A 21,810-nucleotide genomic window follows, 5' to 3' on the forward strand; every position below is an offset into this window, starting at 1 on the left:
GAGCTGCGTTACTATTCGTTCGGTACAATTGCTGGTAACATAGGCTTGTTTGCTTGACTGCTAATGGAGAGAATCCTTGCACCTTAACGATGATGAAGGTCTCAATCTTCCTCCTTCAATCGACTGCTCTTCCCACTCACCCCACCCACGGCGCCGCTCCCCACCGTGCCCCCAAAGCCCCCATCCTGCATGAAGAAATCCACCTCATCGATGAGATCCCACACAATATCTTCCGCAACCTGCTCTCGATACCTCTCCCCGATCCCTCGCAATGTCCTGCCAGGGTTATATCCCACAATCCCTCCTGCCGAAGAGGAGGAATTCTGCATCTCCACGTCCGCGCCTTTCTTCGTCTTGGTGCTTTTGAGATGAGCAGGCGGGCACCAGAAACCGTGGGGACCGTCGCCGAAGTTGACCTCTGCGATGCCGCCGAAGAAGCAGGAGATGGCGGGGAAGTAGCCCACGAGTCCGTCGTCGAAACCTTCCCTCGCGCCCATGGTCTTGCTAGGTGCACTCGCGGGCGGGAGGAAGGAGAGTAGGTTCTCGAAGGCTGTGCCGATGAGTTTGCCGTTTTTGTACACACGCATGGCGCTGTGGGGTAACGTTCGAAGGGGTGGGTGCTCGTGATTGGGATTTGGGGGTGCTTTGAGGGGTTCTTTCGTGGCGCCGATGCCTTGCGTCGTGGGGAGGGAGCTGAGATTGGTGGTGCGGTCTGCGTAGATGTCCATTGGCCGTGATGATACGTGGTCCAGCACTTCGAAGTAGCAATTGCTCTTATACGAGACAGGTATCCGATCTCGGATCACATCCATGGGCTCGTCTAGGGGTTCGCTCGTAGTTTGATCGAAGCCATCGCCAAAGTCCGCAGCGGGATTGTATACGCCGGTGACGATCTTTTGGTGCAGGGTGAGAGAGGGAAGTTGGATCTCAACACCAATCACATCGCCTTCCTTGACGTCTTGATCCTCGGGTGCCAGAGTGACCTGCGTTGGCGCTGCGATTGCAGCCTTGGCTGATTTGGACTTGGACTTCTTCGGATGGAAGAACTTGCCAGGACGACTTCGGTGCATTGTTTCGAATCGCTGGTCGGTAACGCCGTAGCTGTAGCCGTCGAAACCAACCGGGCCATCCAAGGGAGCCTCTCTTCGTGCCCAGCCGAATCTGACGTGTGGCTGAGGACCATTCGCACTAGGATCTGGACCTTCTGCTGGGACACCCTTGTGGACCTTGAGCTCGTAATACAGCGTTCCCTCCCTGGCACACACGTTCGACCGCACCATTCGCCAGCCCTTCTCGTTGGTCGTGATTAGAGCATTCGTGGTGAAGTGCATCCACTTATCCGCATCCTCGAAGCTCAGCCGTGCGTAGTGTGGTGGAGGAGAGGTCGATCGATAGAACTGCTTGTGTGGGAAGCCGGGGTCTGCAATAGCTCTCGAGTATCTATATCCCTTCTTGTTTTCCGCCAAATCTACCGGCTTGTACAATTGCCTCTCACTAAGAGGCATTGTGAGCGGGAAAGGCTCGTGTGCAACCATGCTGTCTTCCTTCGGCTCTTCAAAGTCCTGGGGTTTGGGGTTCGGGAGGTTGAACCGCTGCGGTGATGGATATGTGTGGACAGTGTTGGACTTGCGCTTTCCCAATGTACTCGCAGTCGACGAGGAGCCTTTGGTGTCGTTCATCTCGCGCTTCTTCAGTGACTCTTTCTTTTCGCGCTGTTCCCGCTGAATGGGTGTAGACGCAGGCACAGGCGTTCGGGATGCGGCACGCGAGGTCGCTGGGTTTAACGGAGACGGGACGCTGGGCGCATGTTCTTGATCGACGGCACTGCTATGCAGCGGCGTGGGCGGATGCGACGACGTCTGCGACTCTGCCATGTTGGCTTTGTGGTTATTGTGGCTGCTGAGGTTTGGCTCAAGTGTTTGCCGGCGGGCGGACGCGTGAAGTGGTGGCCGCTTCACTCGTGGCGCGTGCATTATTGTAAGGTGGGGGTGACATGACATTGTATAACAGCTTGATTGGGCTTAGCTGCCCCAGCCGTGCCGCCCTTTCGATGCCGCCCGTTGCCTCGTGTCGTCCTCTTTCTCGCATGCCTCTGTCTGCGAACGTCCCTAGCAATTCAACGAGGGCAAGAAAGGGCGTCGACTTTCGCATTCGCACTCATTCGCCTCTAATCTGTACTTGTAGGGCGCCTGTTCTCGCATCGTTCAGGGCGCAAATACGCGTCAGGCAGCATGGCTTATAGCAGCTGGCATTTCCACCCGTTCTGCCTCCCCCTTGAAACGAGTCTGCTCCTGCAAAGACAACCTCTTCCAAAATGAACGCGATATCTAAGTCATCAGCAGACTACAGTCCAGACGCTCCAGAGATACCTGAGCTGATCAAGGCTATCTTGACCGAGTACAGTGGCATACCGGAAGACGAGATTGTCCAGCATGTTCAGGAAGTGGTGAGCTCCATCTTCGGACTTGAGATGAATGAACACAAGTTTAGCTAAAAGTCGGTCTGCAGCGAGACAAAGGATGGAAGGTCTTCCAGTATCCCTGCCTGGGCGTTTATAGCTTCCTCAACCTGAGGATTGTCGATGCTCCGCAATACCAGGATGTCTTGCAGCATGTCAAGAACGGTGCGACGATTCTCGATCTAGGATGCTGTTTCGGCCAAATGATACGAAAGCTGGTCTTCGATGGCGCTCCAGGCGAAAACGTGACTGGCAGCGAACTGGAGCCGACATTTGTCGATTTGGGCTATGAGCTGTTCCGAGACAAGCAAAATCTGAACGCAGCGTTCAAGACGGGCGATTTCTTCGGCGCAGATGTTGGTGGTCTGAAAGGCATGTCGTTCGACTACATTTTCGCAGCATCGTTCTTCCACATCTTCACATGGGAGGAGCAGGTAGAGGCAATGTCCCGCGCGGTTGGGTTGCTGAAGCAGAAGCCAGGTTCAATGATATTTGGATGGCAGACCGGGTCTAAGACCCCCAGACTGCGGCCACATGACGCTGCCCGATCTGGCGAGATGTACAGTCATAACGAACAATCGCTCGAGAAGCTGGTATCTGAAGTTGCTGAGAAAACGGGCGTGGAGCTAAGTACGAAAGTTGACGTTGTTGGCCGTGCAACGAGCGCAGATTCTCAAGATGACGACGAATGGCGGTATATGAGATTCTCCATCACGAGGTGTTGAGCGGGTATCGAAAGACAAGAAGGAAAATAGATAGAAAGAGGTGTGTGTGAAGGGTGAAGTATTGCCTTGTTACCTCATGAGCCATACCAGGTACCTCGAAATTCATTATAAACTCCAAATCGTCCGTCCCCGTCTGTTGTAGATATTGATTTCGTTCCTGCTCCCTCAAGCTCATCGCCAGACCCTTCAAGAGCATCTAGGCCAGATGGTTGTTTCTGGGGAGGTGTGTCGAATAAAGTTAGCGCGGGATCGGCTCCCTTCTTCACATGAAATTCGGCAGCGCAAAGTAACTTCACCTAGTCAACATCCCAACCAAGATCTTGAAACTGTGGTCAGCACAAATGTACGAGCTGCCATGTCTTCTCCGTAGGTGAAAAAGCTCACACGCCAAATATAAGTAATTTTCTCTTGCCCGCCCAGCTTCTGTTTGTTTCCTATCCTCACACAGGCCCTTCGCCTCGTTTTCCAAAGCCCAGCGAAGCAAAATAATCTCACAACCAAGTCTTCCCCTCTCTCCATCATGGACCACACCATCAAGACCAGCTTCCTGATCATCTCCGATACCCACGGAGATGAGAAGATAGCGGAAAAGCTGCTCAACCTCAAAGAAGAGGTTGACGTCGCCATCCACTGCGGCGACCTCACCGAGGGCTCCGAGATGAGCGAATTTCGGTCAGCGTTTCAACTCCTCAAGGGGATCAAAGCTCACCTCAAACTCGTCATCGCAGGCAACCATGACTGGGCGATGGATAACGTCACTTTCGACCGCAAGACTCGCGAATACGTGGACCGCGAGACCAAGCACGGAGAGTTCACCCAAGGCGATCACGACCTCCTGGATAAAAGCTTCGGAACTCGCGGTGAAGCAAGATCTCTCTTCGAAAGCACAGAAGCAAAGGCAGCCGGGATCATTTTCCTCGATGAAGGAACTCACCACCTCACCTTGGCGAACGGCGCTAACTTGAAAGTGTACACCAGCCCTTACACATGCTCGCGGGAAGCAGACTGGGGATACCAGTACACTCCGAGCCAAGAGCACGAGTGGGATATCCCCACAGGAATCGACATCGCAATCACCCACAGCCCACCGAGAGGCGTACTCGACCTCATTGACAAGGAGAGACGCAACGGAGACTCAAGAGCTGGCAGCCCGAGCCTGTTCAACGCCATCGCCCACTCCAAACCCAAAATGCATTGCTTTGGACACATTCACGAGAGCTGGGGATCAAAATTGGTTACCTGGCGAGACGATGTTCTTGAGGGCCAGCCACTCACACACTTCAACGCGATCGATAACGGAGCACCAAAGGACGAGAACAACAACTCGTCACTGCGCCAAATTTCAGACGAAGGGGAACAATACCCTCCCACCTTCGAACTCAAGCTGACCGCCCAGGAAGTTGGCCGTCAGACGCTGTTCGTAAACGCAGCACTCGAAGAACTCGAAAAGAGTCGGCCTCAACCTGCGTTCATCGTCGAGATGCCCTTGTCAGAGGCCCAGCCCACAACAGCGCCAGCGGCAGAAACAGTACTGCCAAAGCCTGAAGCTGCACAGCAGGAATCCGAGGCTGCACAACCCAAGAAAAGGAAGCGCGAAAGCAACGAGCAAGAGACGCCGTTGCCATTCAAGCGAGCGTGCTGGTGCTGAGCTCGCTCTCAACAGCAATGATTGCGACCAACCCCGAACCACAGGAGAAGGCACCTCCAAATCAAACATGCTGACGATGAGCATCCTCGTCACGAGCCTGGACCGCCCACTGGCAAAAAAGATACACCGCCGACTTCTAAACAAGGATCGCTATCAAGCGAGCAGAGTAGCACTCAATACTGAGGGCACCTACCAAGCAAACATGCTGTCACTGAGCTGGCCCGTCACGACCCCACATCACACGAGGTTGCAAACAAGACTCAACATCTAGCGAGCATAACAAGATTCAGCTACCAGGGCGCCTGCAAGGCAAACATGCTGCCACTGAGCTAATCGGCCGCGAACCTACATCAGACGAGTCGCAAGCACGACTCACTACTGCACGAGCATAAGAAAGCTCCAAGAGCGCACCTACCAAGCAAACATGCTGGTACTATACTGTCCAACCACGAGTCCACACCATAGACTGGCGAGCAAGACTCATCACAACGCGAGCATCATAATGCTCGGCTCACAATGACGAATCATGATGGGATGATGAAATGAAGGAAATGAGGGAAACGTATGATATGAGCGCAGAGTCGCGAAACATGTGCTGGACCGATCTGAAGAGCAAAGCGACGATGGCGCTATTTAGCTCTCGGTTCACACAGAAAGCATCCACGACAGTGAACACATAGTATGGGGCAAATCAAGCGTTTCACGCAGGAAAGAAGCTCGCTTTTCGTCCTATTAACTTTTCATTCGAGATGCTTTGGTTCATGTACATTGCTGACCAGATCAAGGGTATCCTCGATAGGGTCAGGCCTCGACGTGTGCTATTCTCCATGCCACGCTTCACCGTAAACACAGCAGTGATCTCTCGCCAAAATGATCGACAACGGTCTTCTCATAAAGCAACATGTCGTGCAGCCATCGGCGTGCAGCCTCCAAGACAGGAGCCCCAAACTTGACAACAACACAACCTCGTACAGATGCCGCAGACCACAGTACCCCTTCGATGAGTTCCCTGCGATGCCTTTCCGCCCGTTTCACGATCTCTGAATCCAATTCTTCGTCGCCGCTCTCGCTGCCACTGTCCCATTTCCTCCCGCCAATGCGGGGAAGCAGCTTGAACTCGCTCATGAAGAACTGACCAAGACGGTTGAGGACTGGCCCGTAAAGAATCAATGTCCCGTACACCGCTAGGCCGTCCATTCTGTGGGCAATATCGTCGCCTAGCATTTGGTCATGCAGCAGGAGGTTGTCTCGGAGAAGAAGCTTCCGACTCCCCTCTGACTGCGACAGAAAGACCTCATTGCGGCTGCCGTAATGGTAGAAAGACCAATTCTCCCCATTCGCCGGCCGACCATTCGAGACCCAATCCAAGACACACAGACTCCCAGCTTTGGTACCGGGCGAGCTTGGAACTTCTATGTTGTAGATCTGTTGCTGTTCGAAGTTGCTCTTCTCAAACGGCTGGACAGGATCTGGTAGATAGCAGAGTGCTGACTCTGGAGCGAGGGTCACAGTCATGCATTGTTTGCTCAAGACTTCTCGATTCGGTGCTTTGAAGAGCTTCGTACTCCCTTGGGTGAGCAAGATCAGCCTCGTCGTCTTCTCCAGAATAACGTGCAGGTCGATCGCATCTCCGGCAACGAGTCCGCCGCCATACGTCAAGAGGTATACCGTGTAGACTAGAAACGGATCATTGTCCTCTGACTTGAGCGGTGCGGGTGACACCAACTTCAGCGGGTATTGGTAGTTGACAGTCTTGAGCCGAGGCAAGCTGGGAGGGAGCAGGGCCAGATGAATCGTTCCATTTCCAGGTGTTGATGTGGGCGGAGCGAAAGGTTTGGACATTGCAGTCCGTGAAAGTCGTCGCTATCGTAGTACCATCATTATGTACAAGAGCTTCCCTCCGTCCGAAAGAAACGAGTGACGTTCAAAGCAACGCTGAATTCAAGAGGTGAAGTTGTTATCGCAGCACGATTCAATGCAAGATCCATGCGCCCGCTAATGAGATCGAGCCGAGCCGACAAACCTTGTCTTGAGGGTCCCTCGAAATCTTGGCTCGAGCGTCTGAATTTCTTGAAAACGTCCAGCTTAAGTCCGACAATCCATTCAAACAACAGGAACGACATAAAGGAGACAAGATGCCGAAAGCAGTCACATCAAACTCGACAGCACGCCAAGAGCGACGACACAATCCTCTGAGTGAAGAATACTCGCCCTCAGCACCTCTGAAGCAAAAAGCAGGAAAGAAGAGGAAATCTACGAGTGAAGCGAATGGACAGGACGGATACGTCGATAGCAAGGCGTCGCGACGGATTCTGGACCTCGGACAGGATCTTGCAGCAGAAGATGAGGCGGAGAACAAACCAAAGAGGCCAGCAGCAGAAAACACAGCATTCGCATTCGAGAGTCGGTTTCGGCCAGAAGATCTTGAGGACGAGGAGGGAGGCGCAGAGCAGGGCGAGTACGATGATGAAGAGGCGTGGGGATCAGAAGAGGAGTTAGAGGAGATTGAGGTGGATCCGAACGATCTGGAGATGTTCAACAAATTCAACCCATCATTCGACCCTGCGACATTACTACAACCGAACAATGGCGAAGAAGAGGAGGCACAAGGACCTGGCACAAATCTTGCGGATCTGATATTAGAGAAAATCGCAGCGCATGAGGCGGCGCAACAGGGACACCCAGATGGTGGACTACAGGTACAAGGAGGCGGCGATCCAGAAGACGCAGTTGAACTGCCGGCCAAGGTGGTTGAGGTCTACACACAAGTCGGCCTTCTTCTCTCACGGTACAAGTCCGGCAAACTCCCCAAACCTTTCAAGATTCTCCCAACTCTCCCACAATGGGACATCCTCATCTCCATCACCCGCCCAGACAGCTGGACACCCAACGCCGTCTACGAAGCCACCAAGATCTTCACCTCCACCCGACCAGCAGTCGCGCAAGCCTTCTGCAACGACGTCCTCCTCCCACGAGTCCGCGAAGACATCCGCGAGACCAAGAAGCTGAACGTCCATCTCTACAAGGCCCTCAAGAAAGCACTCTACAAACCCGCAGCTTTCTTCCGCGGCTTCCTCTTCCCACTCGTCGGCTCGGGCACCTGCACACTGCGAGAAGCGACTATTATCTCTTCCGTCCTCGCGCGAGTATCGATACCCGTCCTCCACTCCGCCACGGCCCTCTACCGACTTTGCGAGATCGCAGCCGAGCAGATGATGCACGATGTCGAATCTGCTGGTGCTTGCAACATCTTCATCCGGACACTCCTCGAGAAGAAGTACGCCCTGCCATTCCGCGTAGTGGATGCCTTGGTCTTCCATTTCATGCGATTCAAAGCCATGCAGCAGGAAATGGGAGACGACGTGAGCATGTCAGGGACTGGAGCTGGAGGGAAGAGAGATCCCAAGCTGCCAGTGCTGTGGCATCAGTGCTTACTTGCTTTCGCGCAGAGATACAAGAATGAGATCACGGAGGACCAGAGAGAGGCGCTGCTAGACTTGCTGCTGGTGAAGGGACACAAGCAGATCGGACCAGAGGTCAGGAGAGAGCTGCTAGAGGGCCGAGGACGAGGAGTTGTTGTGGAGCCGAGTATGAATGATGGGGGCGATGATACCATGATGGACGCTTGAAGGATGAGGGTTCAGGAGCATGAATAAAAGGAATTGGCTGTCCCAAAATGTCTTTTATCCCTGTCTCGATACCTCTACCGATTCTTCGAAGCTGTGTTTCGTGCTATACGACTTGCTCCTGACGTGGGTGAGCGGTGCTGTGACCTGCGAAAGCTTTCTCTGGCGGGAATGTGATGACAAGATTCGCGTCAGTTATTTCAACCTTGTTGATCGCAGCTCGTTGCTACGGAGCCAGCTTGTCCAAGAATTGCTGCATCTCGGCCAATTCCAAAAAGGCCCATATGTTCTGCGAAATGTCAGCACTATCCACACCAGGGTCACTGGTTTAATGGGGGGCTGACTTCTTCGAACACCATCGTCCTCAATCTGAAGTACAACGACTTGCAGACCAGCAGAGGCGCCAAGAAACGTGTGCTGCTGGAAGCGATGTCAATTTTCCTCTTCTGGCAATAACCGCACGGGCAGACGGCTTTCTTCTCGATTGAATCGATCCCGCGCTTGGTGAGGCCTGCGAGGTCATATACGGTCGGACCATGTTTTCCGACACCCGGTATCTGCTCTTTCTGGAGTTGCCATTGGCAGTAAATTGATTCCTCGTGGCTCTCATCTATTTCAAGCTTTCGCCAGCAATTGCAGAGGTAGCGGTGGATGCTGGAGCGATCGGCGGGCAAAGCATCGGCGCCGTCGTCGACGTCGGGATTGTAGCGGGTGCAGGCGTCAAACTTTTATCATCAGCCACTAGCTCCAGCGAACAATGTGTGACTGAGCGCCTGAAGTTTGTACGTGTCCACTGGATGATAGATCGTTCTATGGGGACAGTTGTCTGAGAAGAAGCTTACGTTTGGACGTTCGGTCGAAGTGAAGACCACGTTGCCGTCGAGAATCTCAATACAGCCCGGCGCAAGGTAGTTGAAGATGTTGTCGAGGATCTCTTGAGGGAGATCGGTGAGGGTAGGCATGATAGCAAATGACTGCTACTTTGTCAGCGAAGCCTTCTTGAAAGATGTGGGCCAGGGGCTCAGTCGCTGCTTGATTCCCGGATTCGGCTGACCTGTTGATGTACTGATGCTTGTGTTTGGTACGAATGGCTGCTTGGAAGCGTTTTGCGTATGTTTGGTGAAGCCACAACAGTAGAACTTCGACCAATATCGAATGCCGTGTCTTTGGCAGCCACCTTCGACAATACTCGTAACGGAAGGCCTCAAGCACCATTGGCAGCTTCCACGCCTGGCAAGTGCGCGTTGCTTTGGCATCCGGGGCAGTTGTGGACTGTCTCGTGGCAGAAGACATCACAGTCAATGCAGAAATGGTTCTCGCATGTCTCGCACTCGTATCTGCTGGATTCGGAAGCACCTTCAACGCGAGTCCTCGTCTTTTCGTGAGCCTCTCCGTTCGCGCCATCTGACGCTCGAGGGACTGCAGGGAACGGTGCTTGACAGCCATAGCATTGTGTGCTACCTTTCTGCCGAGCTCGCTCCCATGACACCTCCACCCAATTCTGGAGAGGAAACAAGTGATGGTATGAGCGGGCCAAGTGCGTGGATAAGATGAGCGTCAAGTCACATGTTGGACATGTAGCAGGCAGATTGCAGACCTTCGCTTTGCATCTACTGCAAAGGTACCCGCCGCGTGTCAAGTTTCCGTGACATGCACACAGGGTAGCTTTCTCCTCGACGATACGAGAGGGAAATCCCATCATCAGGAGGGCAGCTTGGTTCCGCTTCTGAGCTTCGGCATCTGAAGCACGTACGACTGGGGGTGTTGTGATGCCCATCAGCAGTTCTCGATAGTGCACCTCATCAAGTGCAACATTGTAGCAATTCTCATCGCCTTGGTTGGTTTTGCGGCAGATCTCTGCACAAATGTGCATCTGTGCTGCAAGACCGATGATGTTGACCCGAATCTTGTCCTTGATGCAGGCCTTAATTGTGTCGTGGATGTCGCCGGGATCCGAGGTGAGTAAAGCACCCAAAATGATTACGACTTCCCGTGTGCCGTGAGATGGAGTATGATACAGTGCCGCCCGAGCCATGTCGAGACCGTTTTGCAGAGAAGGGTTGCCTTTCGGATCGGTGCCTCGCAGGACTTTGATGGCGTTGATATGGTCGTTTGGGTTTCCCGACATATCACTCACTCTGATCGCTAGGCCGTCGTGCATACCAAGTATACCAAGTTGGGATATTGGATTCTGCTCAAAGTATTCTCGAATGAATGCGATCGTGTATGTCATGGTGAGAAGATGCCTAGTCGGCCGAAGATCCTTCTCTGTCATGGCCGATGACAAGTCTATCATCAGAATCGTGTGCCGAATGATACCACGCTGGAGAGGAGTCGTATCTTTATGGAGCCTAACGCAAGTCAGAGTGAAAGTAAGGAATAGTAGAAAGTGCATTACTTCTTTCGTTTCTCCGCTTCCTCCCTACCAGCATACACGCCTTCAATGTCACCGTCTGCGCCTTCTTGCAGCTCCCAGTTTCGAGAAGCTGACGCTTCCCACGTCGCTCTCTCGCGTCCTTTAGGCCTAGAGGCCATCGACCGAGAGCTGGCCCCGTTGACTCGAACATCATCGTCCGAGCCGGCATCATACTCTGGATCCGAGTCGGCCATGTTGAAGGTATTGTGAATATATATGGCCCAGTAGAATCCAGGTCGGGGAGGTGATGATATTTAGGTCATATCATGATGCGGCGTCGTGGCGAGGGCCGCAAATCGGCACTTGATCGCGTCCGTGTCTCGCTGGCGACTTGGCAACAGGTGACGACGCCTTTAACTCGCGTCATCCAAAACAGGCGCGTTGATTGAGCTGATTGAGTTGGCGATAGCAACGGCGGCGATCCGATCTTGGTGCGGACGTTGCGACGCAGCGCGACGGCACGTGAAGATATCGTTCCACTAGCGGGCGGCACTAGCGGGACCGCCCGCAGACCCCTTCTGCTGCACTCCCTACGGTGGCTTTGACGAGCAGCGAGCGAGCATCCGTGAAGGCACCAACAAAGCCGCCAACGCATCGCAAACCACCGCCGGCAGCCTTGTCGCCAGCTCTCATTCACCAACCCATTACCGCCACGGCGACCTTTTCAGACCGCCTCATCGCCAGGCCACCGCATAGCGCAGACCCCACCAACCCGCCCCTCTGCTCCGACCACGAATCCCAGACCAACACCTTCGAACAAAGGAGACAGGAGACGCACAAGGCAGACACGCCATGGCTAGTATGTCATACATGGCACTCCATATGATACATACCACATGCTGACCCTCTCTGGCAGACGACGAATATGATGTACATCACATGACGCTTGATATCGGCCCATGCGCACGTGCTAACGCATACTTCTCCAGTTCCTCTTCAAGGTGGTCTTGATAGGCGACTCGGGCGTCGGCAAGTCCAACCTGCTCTCGCGATTCACCCGGAACGAGTTCAACCTGGTATGGCAAGAGCAGTGACGTAGAAGGAGCGGCGGCGAGCTGATGCGGCATGATAGGACAGCAAGTCGACGATCGGTGTGGAGTTTGCTACTCGCAGCATCCAGGTCGACAACAAGACGATCAAGGCGCAGATTTGGGACACTGCTGGTCAGGAGCGCTACCGTGCCATCACCTCCGCATAGTATGTGCCTGAGGATTCGGAGGCGGACATGGAGACAAGCTGACAAGTGTTCTTTGTAGCTACCGAGGCGCAGTAGGAGCATTGCTCGTCTATGATATCAGCAAGTAGGTCAAAGGAGCCATATCGCGGATGAGGCACACGCTGACAGCCCCCTGGACACCAGACATACGAGAATGTGACGAGGTGGTTGAAAGAGCTGCGGGATCATGCGGACGTATGTCAAATGGCTGAACTATGAGCTTGGGAAGATATGCTGACACTATACCAAAGACCAACATCGTCATCATGCTGGTCGGAAACAAGAGCGATTTGCGACACCTGCGAGCCGTTCCCACCGAGGAGGCCAAGCAATTCGCCAGCGAGAACGGCCTCTCCTTCATCGAGACTTCTGCTCTCGACGCCAGCAACGTCGAGCTCGCCTTCCAGAACGAACTGACGGAGATCTACCGGATCGTCAGCTCCAAGGCTCTCGACCAGGGCGAATCAGCCCCCGGCCCTGGCCAAGGAACGAGCATCCCTCTCTCAAGCAGCACACCTCCCGGCGACGCCTCCAAGAAGGGTCAGTGCTGCTAGTCTGGCACTTCTCTACCTTTCAAACCGTGCGCTGTCGTTGGTACATACATGGGAGTTTGTCCTCTTGATGATGGGAGCGAATTCGTCTTTGAGATGATGTGTGGCATGCATGACCCGGGGGGAAAGCTGCTGTGCGGTGTGCGCGCCTGGAGTTTTGCGGCGTCGGAAAGGAAGGGCGTCAAATCCAGCACTTGTCCCTTTTGACGATATCGTGGCACTGCAGAGAGTGGTTCATCAGGTTCGCACGAGTTTAGGCATGCAGCAATGAAATTTGAAACTTAATCCTGAGGATGTGTGAATGTTTTCAATGATTTCTGCATCGGTAACATCTCTCATTCGCGATTTCTAGCCTACGCAAACTGCTCATTGCTTCCAAAGCGTCCGCCATATCCTGTGTGTGTGTTCGACATTCTGATGTGGCCACCGTCTTTCACTGTACACGCCCACCCAGAAGATGAACATGATCTCCACGATGCCGTCCATCACCTTCTGCCACTTCTGCACATTCAGTCCACAAAGATCTCCTTGAAGCATCTCTTCCGCACTTCACGGAGCATCTGCCGACAGATATCGTACTCTTGAATCACACCCGGCAGCCAGTCCTTGAGATCCTCACGCAGTCCCTCTTCGGCATCGCTCTGCTCCACTTCCGTGGCCCCAGAAGCGAAGTCTTCCAGGATCAGGGTTAACGTCTTGTCGATCGACTCTTGGAGTTGGGCGACTTGCTTCAGGACGGCGGCGTTGATGGCGGCCTGCATGAGGTCGGCCAGTTTCTCAAAGGGAGTTCCTTCGTTGGCCACTGCGAGGTGGTCCTTGAGGACTTCGAGCCAGCGATCTCTGCACCCGTTGCCTGTTGGCTGTGTATTAGCTATTGTGTAACTGTGGGGGGTATTGGGTGTGTGTGTTACCTGAGATCTTCTTGCACGCTACGTAGGCCGGGACCATGGCTTGCATAAAGAAGTTCGTGGGACCGTCGACGGTGGCGTCGTTGTAGATGCGTCTGGTACGATGTCAGTCAGCGGCTGTGATAGTAGATCGCAGAGCATCATAAACTTACCTGAGATCGCCCTCCAGAGATTCTTCGGCTGCAGTGAAGGTCTCGCGCACACCGTTCGTTCTCGACTCCAGCGATGCAGCGAAGGTGTGCATTGGGGAGTCTGGGTGTCTGGCTTTGGACTTGAGCAATTTGAAGATGCTCTCCAACTCTGAGAACGTAGTTCCCTCAAGCAACTTCCACTTCTGCTTCAGATCTGGGATGTACGATTCCCAGTTCTGAACCACATGACCGCGTGCTTGCTCAGTGAAGAGGACGTTCCACTGCTTGTCCGGCATCGCGGGCGTCGAGTGATTTCCATGATGGCGGATGAAAACCTTGAGCGTAGCCCATGCGTGGCTGCTGAGTGTGTCGTCCACTATCTCCCATGCTTGAAGCGTGTACTGGCGTTGATTTGCTCTCAGGCTTCGGAAGACCTTCCTGTTCGCTTCCATTCGAACCTCTCGAGAATAGTCGTTCAGAGCAGTTTGAATCTTCTGCTGGGCGTCCTTTGTGACCGAAATGAGCTCATTTCTGCCTTCGACGGGATCGTTGCGGACGAACAGCTTGCAACCCTCGATGAACACACCGAAGTCATGGTTCACGAAGTTCAGGAGGCTCTGGAAGAAGGGCTGCGCCGCAGCACTGAGGTAGTAGACGCGGAGCTTGGGAATGCCGGTGCCTTTTGCGCTCAGCTGGAAATATGCTCTTCCGTCTCCAGACTTGAGCGATTCGTACTGGGTGTTCGAGATAGCGAAGACTTTCAGGTAGTGGGTGGGCGGCAGACACTTTCGACAGGCGTCCCAAAGTTCACGCCCGATGGCATGGTTCCGTGCATTGACGATGAGCTCCCACCACTCATCATCGGTCTTTTTGAGGGACCTCTGAAGCCTCTCGGGGTCTCCTTCTTGCGGACTGGCGCTAGTCTTCGATTTCTTTTGCTTCTTTCTCGACAGTCTCGAGATCTTGTCCTTCAGCGCTCCATTGATGTCCTCCCAGCGTTCCTCACGCTCCGCGAGATCGGGGCAGTACTTGAGAGCTCTCGAGTTGCGAGTCATCTCCCTGACTAACTCCGTGTCAACACCTTCATCGCATTTGGTGGCGATGACTGCGAAGTTGTCCTTGAACATCTTCCCATATTTGTCCAAGTGGTTGACCACGTTTCCGTTGGTAACGATCCGCGCCACATCGTCAAAGATCCAGAGATGATCACACTGTCGGATGTGGTTCAGAGTCGCATCGACTCTCACCTGGTTCGTGTCCGTGACACCTGCGAATGTATTAGCGGAGGTCATTCTGAAAGATGCATCGTCAGTGCCCTACCCGGGAGATCTGCAAGAGTCCAATGATCAAGCATCCGAGAGCCACGAACTCCAATCCTGCCCGAAGTCAGCGTTTGTACAATGGCAAGACGCGAAAGATAAGCTCACCGAACTTGCTTCACAAACGGCCACAAGAGGGGTTCCTCGCCGACGTTGTCCTCGCTGAGGTTGGGGTCCAGCCAACTACGAAGATCGTGTTGGTTCATCGCATCCTGGTATATCACACGCTCACTGTCTCCAAATCGGCTGTTCATCCGACCTTCAACAAGGTCAACAAACCCCTGTGCTTTCTCCTCGACCTCGTTCGGAAAACTACAAAGTTCATTGAGCCATCTCTCGGCATCTCCGTCCGTTCGAAAGTTCGTCAGATCGCAGAACACTGCGCGGAAAAGGCTGACCGTTGTCATCGCCCTCTTCTTTCGGTTCTTCTTCTCCTCGTTGTCCCAGTTCTTGTCGGCTTCGTTAAAGTACGCTTGAAAATCCATTATGGCGTCTTCGAGCATCTTCTTGACGGCTTCGATATCGAAGTATTCAATTCGAGCAGAGAAGTCGTGCTTCTGAGACGCCGCCACTTTTTCGTATAGCGAAACGACGAATGTGACACTCTTGCCAGCACTCACCTTTGACAAGGTCAGCGCGATTTTCCTTTGGAATTGAGTAGACTTACAGCTTTCGCGAGTTTCGAGATATCGTTGATTGAGTTGATGCATGAGCTCTTGCCTTAAGCTGGTCAGTAGTGGCCACAGGGCAAGACGATGATAGGCTTACCTTGCCCGGCATTGCCAATGAGTCCAATCATTTTACGCTCTGGTTCTGGGATAGTCCTGACCTTGTTGAGCTTATTATACAGTCGCTCGGCGTCAGGCGAAGTGCACGAGTTGCATTCGAAGAGGTCATTCGCCTTGTCAGCGAGCTCGACTAGTTTTGCTTTTACTTTTGGGGTTCCAGAATCAAATGCGGCACAAGTTGGCAGCGCTTCCATCTTTTCGCAGTATCCAGTCTCTTCGTCGCTTTCATCCTCTTCAGCATCGCTGATGGTGTCCATCGTCTCGTCTGCCTTGTCGTCGCCGCCCACATCCTGGTCATCGCCGAGCGTGAGGTCCATGAAGGTGTTGATCGTGTGTTTCTCTCCACCTCCTACGTCGGAATATTCTTCCAATGGCCTCTCCCCTCCGAGCTGGGTCCTCGAGTTTGTGTTCGCCATGACGATGGACCAGCGAGGGGATGCGCGACAGGTGGCAAGTTTTGGCAGGAGTTCAAAGCGTCGAATTTATGCTCGCCTAAAATCTGTTTGCGCCGGTTGTTTACATTCGACGAGACCGCCGCTGGAAAGTTCAGAAGCGGGAAGAAAGGGTTCCCAAAATGGAAGGCACGAGAAAGTGACGACTACTGAAACACTCAGGATTGTGCTTCAGTTTGATATGCGAGATTCGATCGCTGCATATGAAAAAGTGAGCGGGTACCTGATGTCTTACACGTGAAAGAGGAGATGAAGACGCTGAGTCTGGAGGCGGATTTTGGAGGATGTCTGAGAGCGTGGATCTGGCAAACCGAGATACGAAAGGTATGGCTCTGTATTATTTCCCATCCCTTATAGAGTGCTGTATCAGGGTGGAATATGCAGGCGTAGAGGCCAAACATCCGCGAATATCTGCAGGCATGGTTGCTAGGTCGGAATCGTGATGCGGTTCGTTTCTGATGGTATCAAATGGTTCTATTTGTAGAGAGCATGAACATCTACTACGTTGGCATTTGAACGCGCATGGGCGTGAAGCGGTTGTAATTGAGTGCTGGCGGGAGACCGATGGAGGTGAGCTGAAGTGAGAAGAGCTGAAGTGAGAAGAGGTGAAGTCGGCTTTCACATTGTGATGCCTCAGGCACCAACACCAACCAGCGAGCTCCTACGAGGACGCCCATGCCACGGCCTTTTACGCCAGTCCTGTACATCTCCATTGATCTCAGGCTATCTCGAGACAAGAAACAGGATCAACAACCCAAAGTCTTTCTTGGCACAGAGTCAGGCTTGATTCATCGCAGGGAAAGTACTATCTTTTGGATGCTACCTGTACAATTCTCAGTCTCGGCCGTGATGTCTGTATCACGGTCGTCTGCTTTTTGATTCAATCTGACCGGCCCTCCTCTGCTTGTGTTCCATCCTGCCGCATTGGGTGTTGTATCGGAGATGCAATCGTATTGCCAAATCATGAGGTGAGGCTCTCGAGCTCTCGAATCAGCTGTGTACGACGACCTCCCTTCTCAATCTCTGTACAAGCCCGCTTGATCTCTTCAATCTCTGTGTCCCACTTCTCGAAGAAATCCACGAGGTCGTTCCGGAGGTGTTCCTCGTCAGGGTGGAGTCTATAACCCTGTAAGGTGGACTCGTCGTCCTTCTCGATCTCCTGAAAGATTAGAAGGGTTTGCTTCTGGAGATTGGCGATCGTGGTCTTGACGCTGTTTTGGATCGCTCGCTCGATACGATCGACGAACAGTGCAAAGGGGCTACTGTCGCCTTCTTTTGTAAGATGAGCCTGGAGGACGTCGAGCGATCTCTTCCTGATTGTGAGGCCTGTATCATAGGATCAGTTCTGCAGACCCTTTGAGTGTTAGGAAGGTCAAGTTGTGCGTACCTCTAGTGAGCGAGTTGCATTCCTCATAGGCTGGCTTCATGGCTTTGGTGAAGAAATTCCCTTCCGCTACGTTGATACGGGTGACCCTGTTGCGGTTAGAACATAGCCAGCATAAAACGGAAACGACAGCGACTTACTTTAGATCTTCCGCTAGCTTGGCCTCTGCTTGTTCAAACGCTTGACGAATGCCATTAATCTTCCCCTGCAACGTGTCGTCCATTGTGTTAACTGGACCACCGGCGAAGGCCTTCTTTGCCTGGCCATGTGGCTTCATGCTTTCGGCCATAGCGGTAGCAGCTCCCTTGACTTCTCCAAGCTGCTTGGTTGCAGACTTGGTAAGAGGTTCCCATTCCGAGTTGACGAAAGACCGCGCGCCTGTTGTAAAACGCAAGTTCCAGGATGGCCGGTCTCGATAGGTGCCTGAACGGCGAAAGAAGGCACCGAGTGTGGGCCAATGCTGCTTCCTAAGGTCGTGATCCACAATTTCCGCGGCATACGCAGCATACTCAGGCCCACTTGCCTTAAGATGGCTTAAGATAGGTCGAGCAGCCTCATGCTTCAGGTTGTCCTCCAATTCCCCGAACATATGCGCGACCTTTGGTTTTGATTCCTGATTCATCAAGACCAGGTCATCGTCTCGTTCATCGGACGTGTTGTGGAGCCAAAGCTTGCAGCTCGCGATCCAGTCAGTGAATGGAAAGTCAACGAAATCCTGCAATTTCTTGAACTTGTCGGGGCCTGCAAGGGACAAAAGTTGGGAGCGCAAGGCCGGTACACCTGTAAGCTTAACGCTGATTCTGGCCTCGACATCCAGGGAAGAGTCCTTGTGGGCCTCGTACTGCATGTTCGAAATGCAGAACATCCGCGGCTCCACGCCAGGAACGTAGCGCTCAATCAAAGGCTGCGCTTTCGCTATAGCGTCCTTGTTCCGAAATTCGACAGCCTTTGCGGTAAAGAGGCTGTTGCATCGCGGCCTTGCCGCCTGCAATGAGTCAAGCTTTTGTCGTGCATTCGCATCTTTGCTAGACCTCTTTTTTAGATACTGTTTTCGATTGTCTAATAGGTCCAAGAACAAGGCCCAATCTTCACAGCCCGACTTGAGCTCCGGTTCGTGTTGTGCGTACGATTTCATCCGCTTAACCTCCAGGCCATCGTCACACTTCGTAACGACAATGTCGAATTTGTCTTTGAAACTGGGTCCATAGGTTGCCAGCAGGTTCTAGAAAACGGCGCCATCGATCAGTCGGTCAAAGCAATTAACGAAAATGAGGCGATTACACTGCTGGATTTTCGATTTCGTGTAATTAGCTCTGACCTTGTGGATGTCATCCAGTCCGGGAAGGTCTGCAATTCTCCAACATTCCAGCACTTTGGAGCCACGCACTCCAATAGTAGCCTGCTTCACAAAAGGCGACAGGCTTAGGTCTTTGGGCACTCGAGACTCCTCAATCCCGATACGGGAGTTGAGCCACTCATGGAGTTTCTCCAAGGTCTGGTGCTCCTCAGAGACCTGGCGCTTGCTCCCTGAGATTCGGTGGTCCATGGCAGCTTCGACGATTTCCACGAATTCTTGGACTTTTTCTTGATATGTGCCATTGGCTTTGCAGATTTTACAGAGCGTCTTGGCAGTCTCATCGTCGGTAGAGAAATCTTTCCTGTGCCGGAAGGCAGCTGCAAAAACGGAAACAGCCGTCCTCTGCCTGGCGTACTTCTCGTTCTGCTCAACTAGGTCGCATGGTTCCTGCTGGTAGAGCCTGTAACACCGTCTCCAAGGTGGCAGGCTTCCCAGTCCCGGATCGCGTCAACAAGAAGCTTGCTGATCTCTGCAGTGTCGAAGTATTCGATCGTAGCTGAAATTCGGGTATCTGCTCTTCGGGTGCTGTTTCGTATATCGTAGGGACGCAGGTTACGCTGTTCACGCCATTGCCCTGTAATGCATCAGCAAGGTTCATATACTCTAGATGTTCAGCTCCTACCGCATCGGCAAGCCCTGGTCTGTCGATGATCGAGTTGACGGTAGAGCTTTTTCCTAGAGTCAATTAGTATTTGGGCACTTTGATTTCGTCGCTGTGCATCATACCCTGTCCACCGCGTCCTATAAAGGCAATGATCTTGGGATCGTGGACGGGGATCTCGCAAATCTCGTTCGATTTTCCACGCAATCGTTCAGTTTCTTGCGTTTTGCAAGCGTGGATATCGAAGATCTGGGCTGCGTCTTTTGTGACGTGGCGAATTCGATCCGGCAGCGCCACCGTCCTCTCATCGAATGCTGCGCACTTGGGAAGCTTCTCCTGATCTTCGCTATAGGAACTGTTGCCCGCTTCCTCTTCGTCATCGGATTCATCGTCCGATATGCTGCTTTCACTTTCATAGTGTTTTGAAGCCGCTTCATCGTCTCCCTCGTGATGATGAGGCGATTTGCGCTCGTTCGGATCACCGGTTGCAGATGAGCATTGGTCGCCTGGAGGTGGTTCTTCATTGTCTGAGCGCTTGCGTTTCCTCGCGTTGGATGATGTGGAAGACTCATCCATGATGATGTCTCTTGGTTGGTGTGTAGTGTCAAGGAGTAGAAGGTATGGGGAAGCTTGACGAGTCTGAGATGAAAGCCGATGTAGCTGAAGAGATTGTTGTAAAGAGGTAGAGGTGGAGTGGAGACGAAATTACTTATACTTTCCACGGCCATATGTCACATGAAAACCCGCTCCGTGACCTGAATATGCGCTCTCAGAGTGAAGTGATGTGAGATGAGCAGATCTAATGAGCGGTTGGAGACATCACAGTATATGCGGGATCATCCTTTCCACGCGAACGCAGACGGAGCCGACAGCGCTCGATTGAATAGATGTGGAATGCGAGGCAAATGATATTAAACTTCTCGTTATGGATGAGCAATGCTGGATTCAAGAAGGGAGGTGAAGTCGGCTTTCGCTGTTGAAGCTTGAGGCACCAACATCAGCCGGCCAGCTCCTTCGACTCTACCTGCGGACATCAGCACGCGACAGGAAACAATCAAGACCTGCTCTTCGATTCGCACATTCTTCTACCATGCGATAGCCTCTATTTTGACAACAACGATCGCTTTAATTCTCCGACAAGATGTTCTGCCTTCGCTCCTGGGTATGCGCCTTCATGACCTTCGGCCAACCGCTCTAACGAACTGCAGGTACCACTCCTCGTCTTCCTCACAAGTACGCCACCGATCTACGTCGTTCTCTTCCTGCTGGCGCACTACCGACTGTCTGGTGCCTGCGTATATTGCTCCGTAAGTGCCGGCGACGCTCCATCAGCACCACCAGGCTTACAGCCACTCCAGATCCTCCTCTTCGTCCTCGTCTTCTCCCTCTTCGATTTCTCGGCGGATTGGTTCGAGCCACGATGGAACGGCGACTTTATGGGCTCCATCTCGACGACGACGGCCTCCTTCATCAGCGGCAATGCGACATTCACAGAGGCACTCGTTGAGACCGCAAGCATAGCCGTCTCCGCGATCAACGGAACGGGAGGCTCTCTGGCAAGCGCAGCGATGGATGGGATCAAGCATAAGATGGCGGGCACATCAAGTTCTGCAATAACAAACGCGACAAACGGAACAAGTGGGTTTGAATGGTTACGAGGAGCATTGGACAAGTACCACTTCCGGATACCTTGTCTGGATGTGACCGTTCGGTTATAATACCGAGGTCGCTCGTGGGTTTCAAAAAGGCGTTTACGGGTTGATGAGATACGACAGCATGGGAGGCGTTGGGTGGTATTCTGGGGCGCGTTGAGGCATATACCCTTTGGGCCGGGGCGACCGCGCCGGTATGAAAGCCTGTGGGCTTTGTGAAATGGGATATTTCCACATAGGGCTCTGGCATGAGCATAGCCACATCAGTATTGAACTGAGATCCCAATCTTGAATTCCGTCGATGTTGTGGTGAGTCTGGCGGCATGTTCTGACCTACGGGTGTTTGGTGCCGGGTGTCGATATGTACAGTTCGCAGCATCGTCTTGCTACAACACCATAGGTCAAAGTAGACGTGGCTTCTCAATTGTATCCGAGTCCAGCGTTCTGATCTTATGCCAACCGTATCGCCATTGTAGAAGTTTGTCACGTGCTTTCGCTCCGGCGCGAATGGCGGAGGTCGAGGGTCGAGTGGAGCGGAGGAGCTACCTATGTCTCACTTAGGTCTTGATGCCGTGCTG

The 21,810-nt window shown here is 53.0% G+C and overlaps 10 protein-coding genes across 10 annotated transcripts; 5 read left to right on the top strand and 5 right to left on the bottom strand.

The window, feature by feature from the left end:
• Positions 1-101: 101 nt before the first annotated feature.
• M409DRAFT_70056 (uncharacterized protein) lies at positions 102-1,874 on the bottom strand (the record flags this gene model as incomplete). The annotated part of the gene is made up of 1 exon (XM_033818550.1): positions 102-1,874. The coding sequence occupies one exon, from the start codon at positions 1,872-1,874 to the stop codon at positions 102-104; it is 1,773 nt and encodes a 590-aa protein (XP_033661862.1).
• Positions 1,875-2,314: 440 nt separating this feature from the next.
• M409DRAFT_28580 (uncharacterized protein) lies at positions 2,315-3,183 on the top strand (the record flags this gene model as incomplete). Its single annotated transcript, XM_033809100.1, has 2 exons — positions 2,315-2,446; positions 2,509-3,183. The coding sequence occupies 2 exons, from the start codon at positions 2,315-2,317 to the stop codon at positions 3,181-3,183; spliced, it is 807 nt and encodes a 268-aa protein (XP_033661863.1).
• Positions 3,184-3,703: 520 nt separating this feature from the next.
• M409DRAFT_59499 (uncharacterized protein) lies at positions 3,704-4,831 on the top strand (the record flags this gene model as incomplete). The annotated part of the gene is made up of 1 exon (XM_033814213.1): positions 3,704-4,831. One exon carries the CDS (start codon positions 3,704-3,706, stop codon positions 4,829-4,831), a length of 1,128 nt encoding a protein of 375 aa, XP_033661864.1.
• Positions 4,832-5,668: 837 nt separating this feature from the next.
• Positions 5,669-6,673, bottom strand: M409DRAFT_70058 (uncharacterized protein; the record flags this gene model as incomplete). The annotated part of the gene is made up of 1 exon (XM_033818551.1): positions 5,669-6,673. The coding sequence occupies one exon, from the start codon at positions 6,671-6,673 to the stop codon at positions 5,669-5,671; it is 1,005 nt and encodes a 334-aa protein (XP_033661865.1).
• A 293-nt stretch (positions 6,674-6,966) lies between these two features.
• On the top strand, positions 6,967-8,460 carry M409DRAFT_70059 (uncharacterized protein; the record flags this gene model as incomplete). The annotated part of the gene is made up of 1 exon (XM_033818552.1): positions 6,967-8,460. One exon carries the CDS (start codon positions 6,967-6,969, stop codon positions 8,458-8,460), a length of 1,494 nt encoding a protein of 497 aa, XP_033661866.1.
• Positions 8,461-9,661: 1,201 nt separating this feature from the next.
• Positions 9,662-11,067, bottom strand: M409DRAFT_70060 (uncharacterized protein; the record flags this gene model as incomplete). Its single annotated transcript, XM_033818553.1, has 2 exons — positions 9,662-10,808; positions 10,856-11,067. 2 exons carry the CDS (start codon positions 11,065-11,067, stop codon positions 9,662-9,664), a joined length of 1,359 nt encoding a protein of 452 aa, XP_033661867.1.
• Positions 11,068-11,665: 598 nt separating this feature from the next.
• Positions 11,666-12,643, top strand: M409DRAFT_70061 (uncharacterized protein; the record flags this gene model as incomplete). Its single annotated transcript, XM_033818554.1, has 7 exons — positions 11,666-11,672; positions 11,730-11,743; positions 11,803-11,889; positions 11,946-12,070; positions 12,130-12,174; positions 12,254-12,284; positions 12,341-12,643. The coding sequence occupies 7 exons, from the start codon at positions 11,666-11,668 to the stop codon at positions 12,641-12,643; spliced, it is 612 nt and encodes a 203-aa protein (XP_033661868.1).
• Positions 12,644-13,149: 506 nt separating this feature from the next.
• M409DRAFT_28586 (uncharacterized protein) lies at positions 13,150-16,202 on the bottom strand (the record flags this gene model as incomplete). Its single annotated transcript, XM_033809101.1, has 7 exons — positions 13,150-13,493; positions 13,552-13,643; positions 13,701-14,946; positions 15,000-15,055; positions 15,107-15,618; positions 15,666-15,718; positions 15,767-16,202. The coding sequence occupies 7 exons, from the start codon at positions 16,200-16,202 to the stop codon at positions 13,150-13,152; spliced, it is 2,739 nt and encodes a 912-aa protein (XP_033661869.1).
• Positions 16,203-17,199: 997 nt separating this feature from the next.
• On the bottom strand, positions 17,200-20,308 carry M409DRAFT_28587 (uncharacterized protein; the record flags this gene model as incomplete). Its single annotated transcript, XM_033809102.1, has 8 exons — positions 17,200-17,564; positions 17,626-17,711; positions 17,763-18,844; positions 18,941-19,379; positions 19,432-19,553; positions 19,602-19,654; positions 19,706-20,164; positions 20,296-20,308. 8 exons carry the CDS (start codon positions 20,306-20,308, stop codon positions 17,200-17,202), a joined length of 2,619 nt encoding a protein of 872 aa, XP_033661870.1.
• Positions 20,309-20,721: 413 nt separating this feature from the next.
• M409DRAFT_28588 (uncharacterized protein) lies at positions 20,722-21,298 on the top strand (the record flags this gene model as incomplete). The annotated part of the gene is made up of 3 exons (XM_033809103.1): positions 20,722-20,742; positions 20,789-20,887; positions 20,939-21,298. The coding sequence occupies 3 exons, from the start codon at positions 20,722-20,724 to the stop codon at positions 21,296-21,298; spliced, it is 480 nt and encodes a 159-aa protein (XP_033661871.1).
• Positions 21,299-21,810: the final 512 nt, after the last annotated feature.

Source organism: Zasmidium cellare (assembly GCF_010093935.1).
Source record: "Zasmidium cellare ATCC 36951 unplaced genomic scaffold M409scaffold_44, whole genome shotgun sequence".
Taxonomy (NCBI): domain Eukaryota; kingdom Fungi; phylum Ascomycota; class Dothideomycetes; order Mycosphaerellales; family Mycosphaerellaceae; genus Zasmidium; species Zasmidium cellare.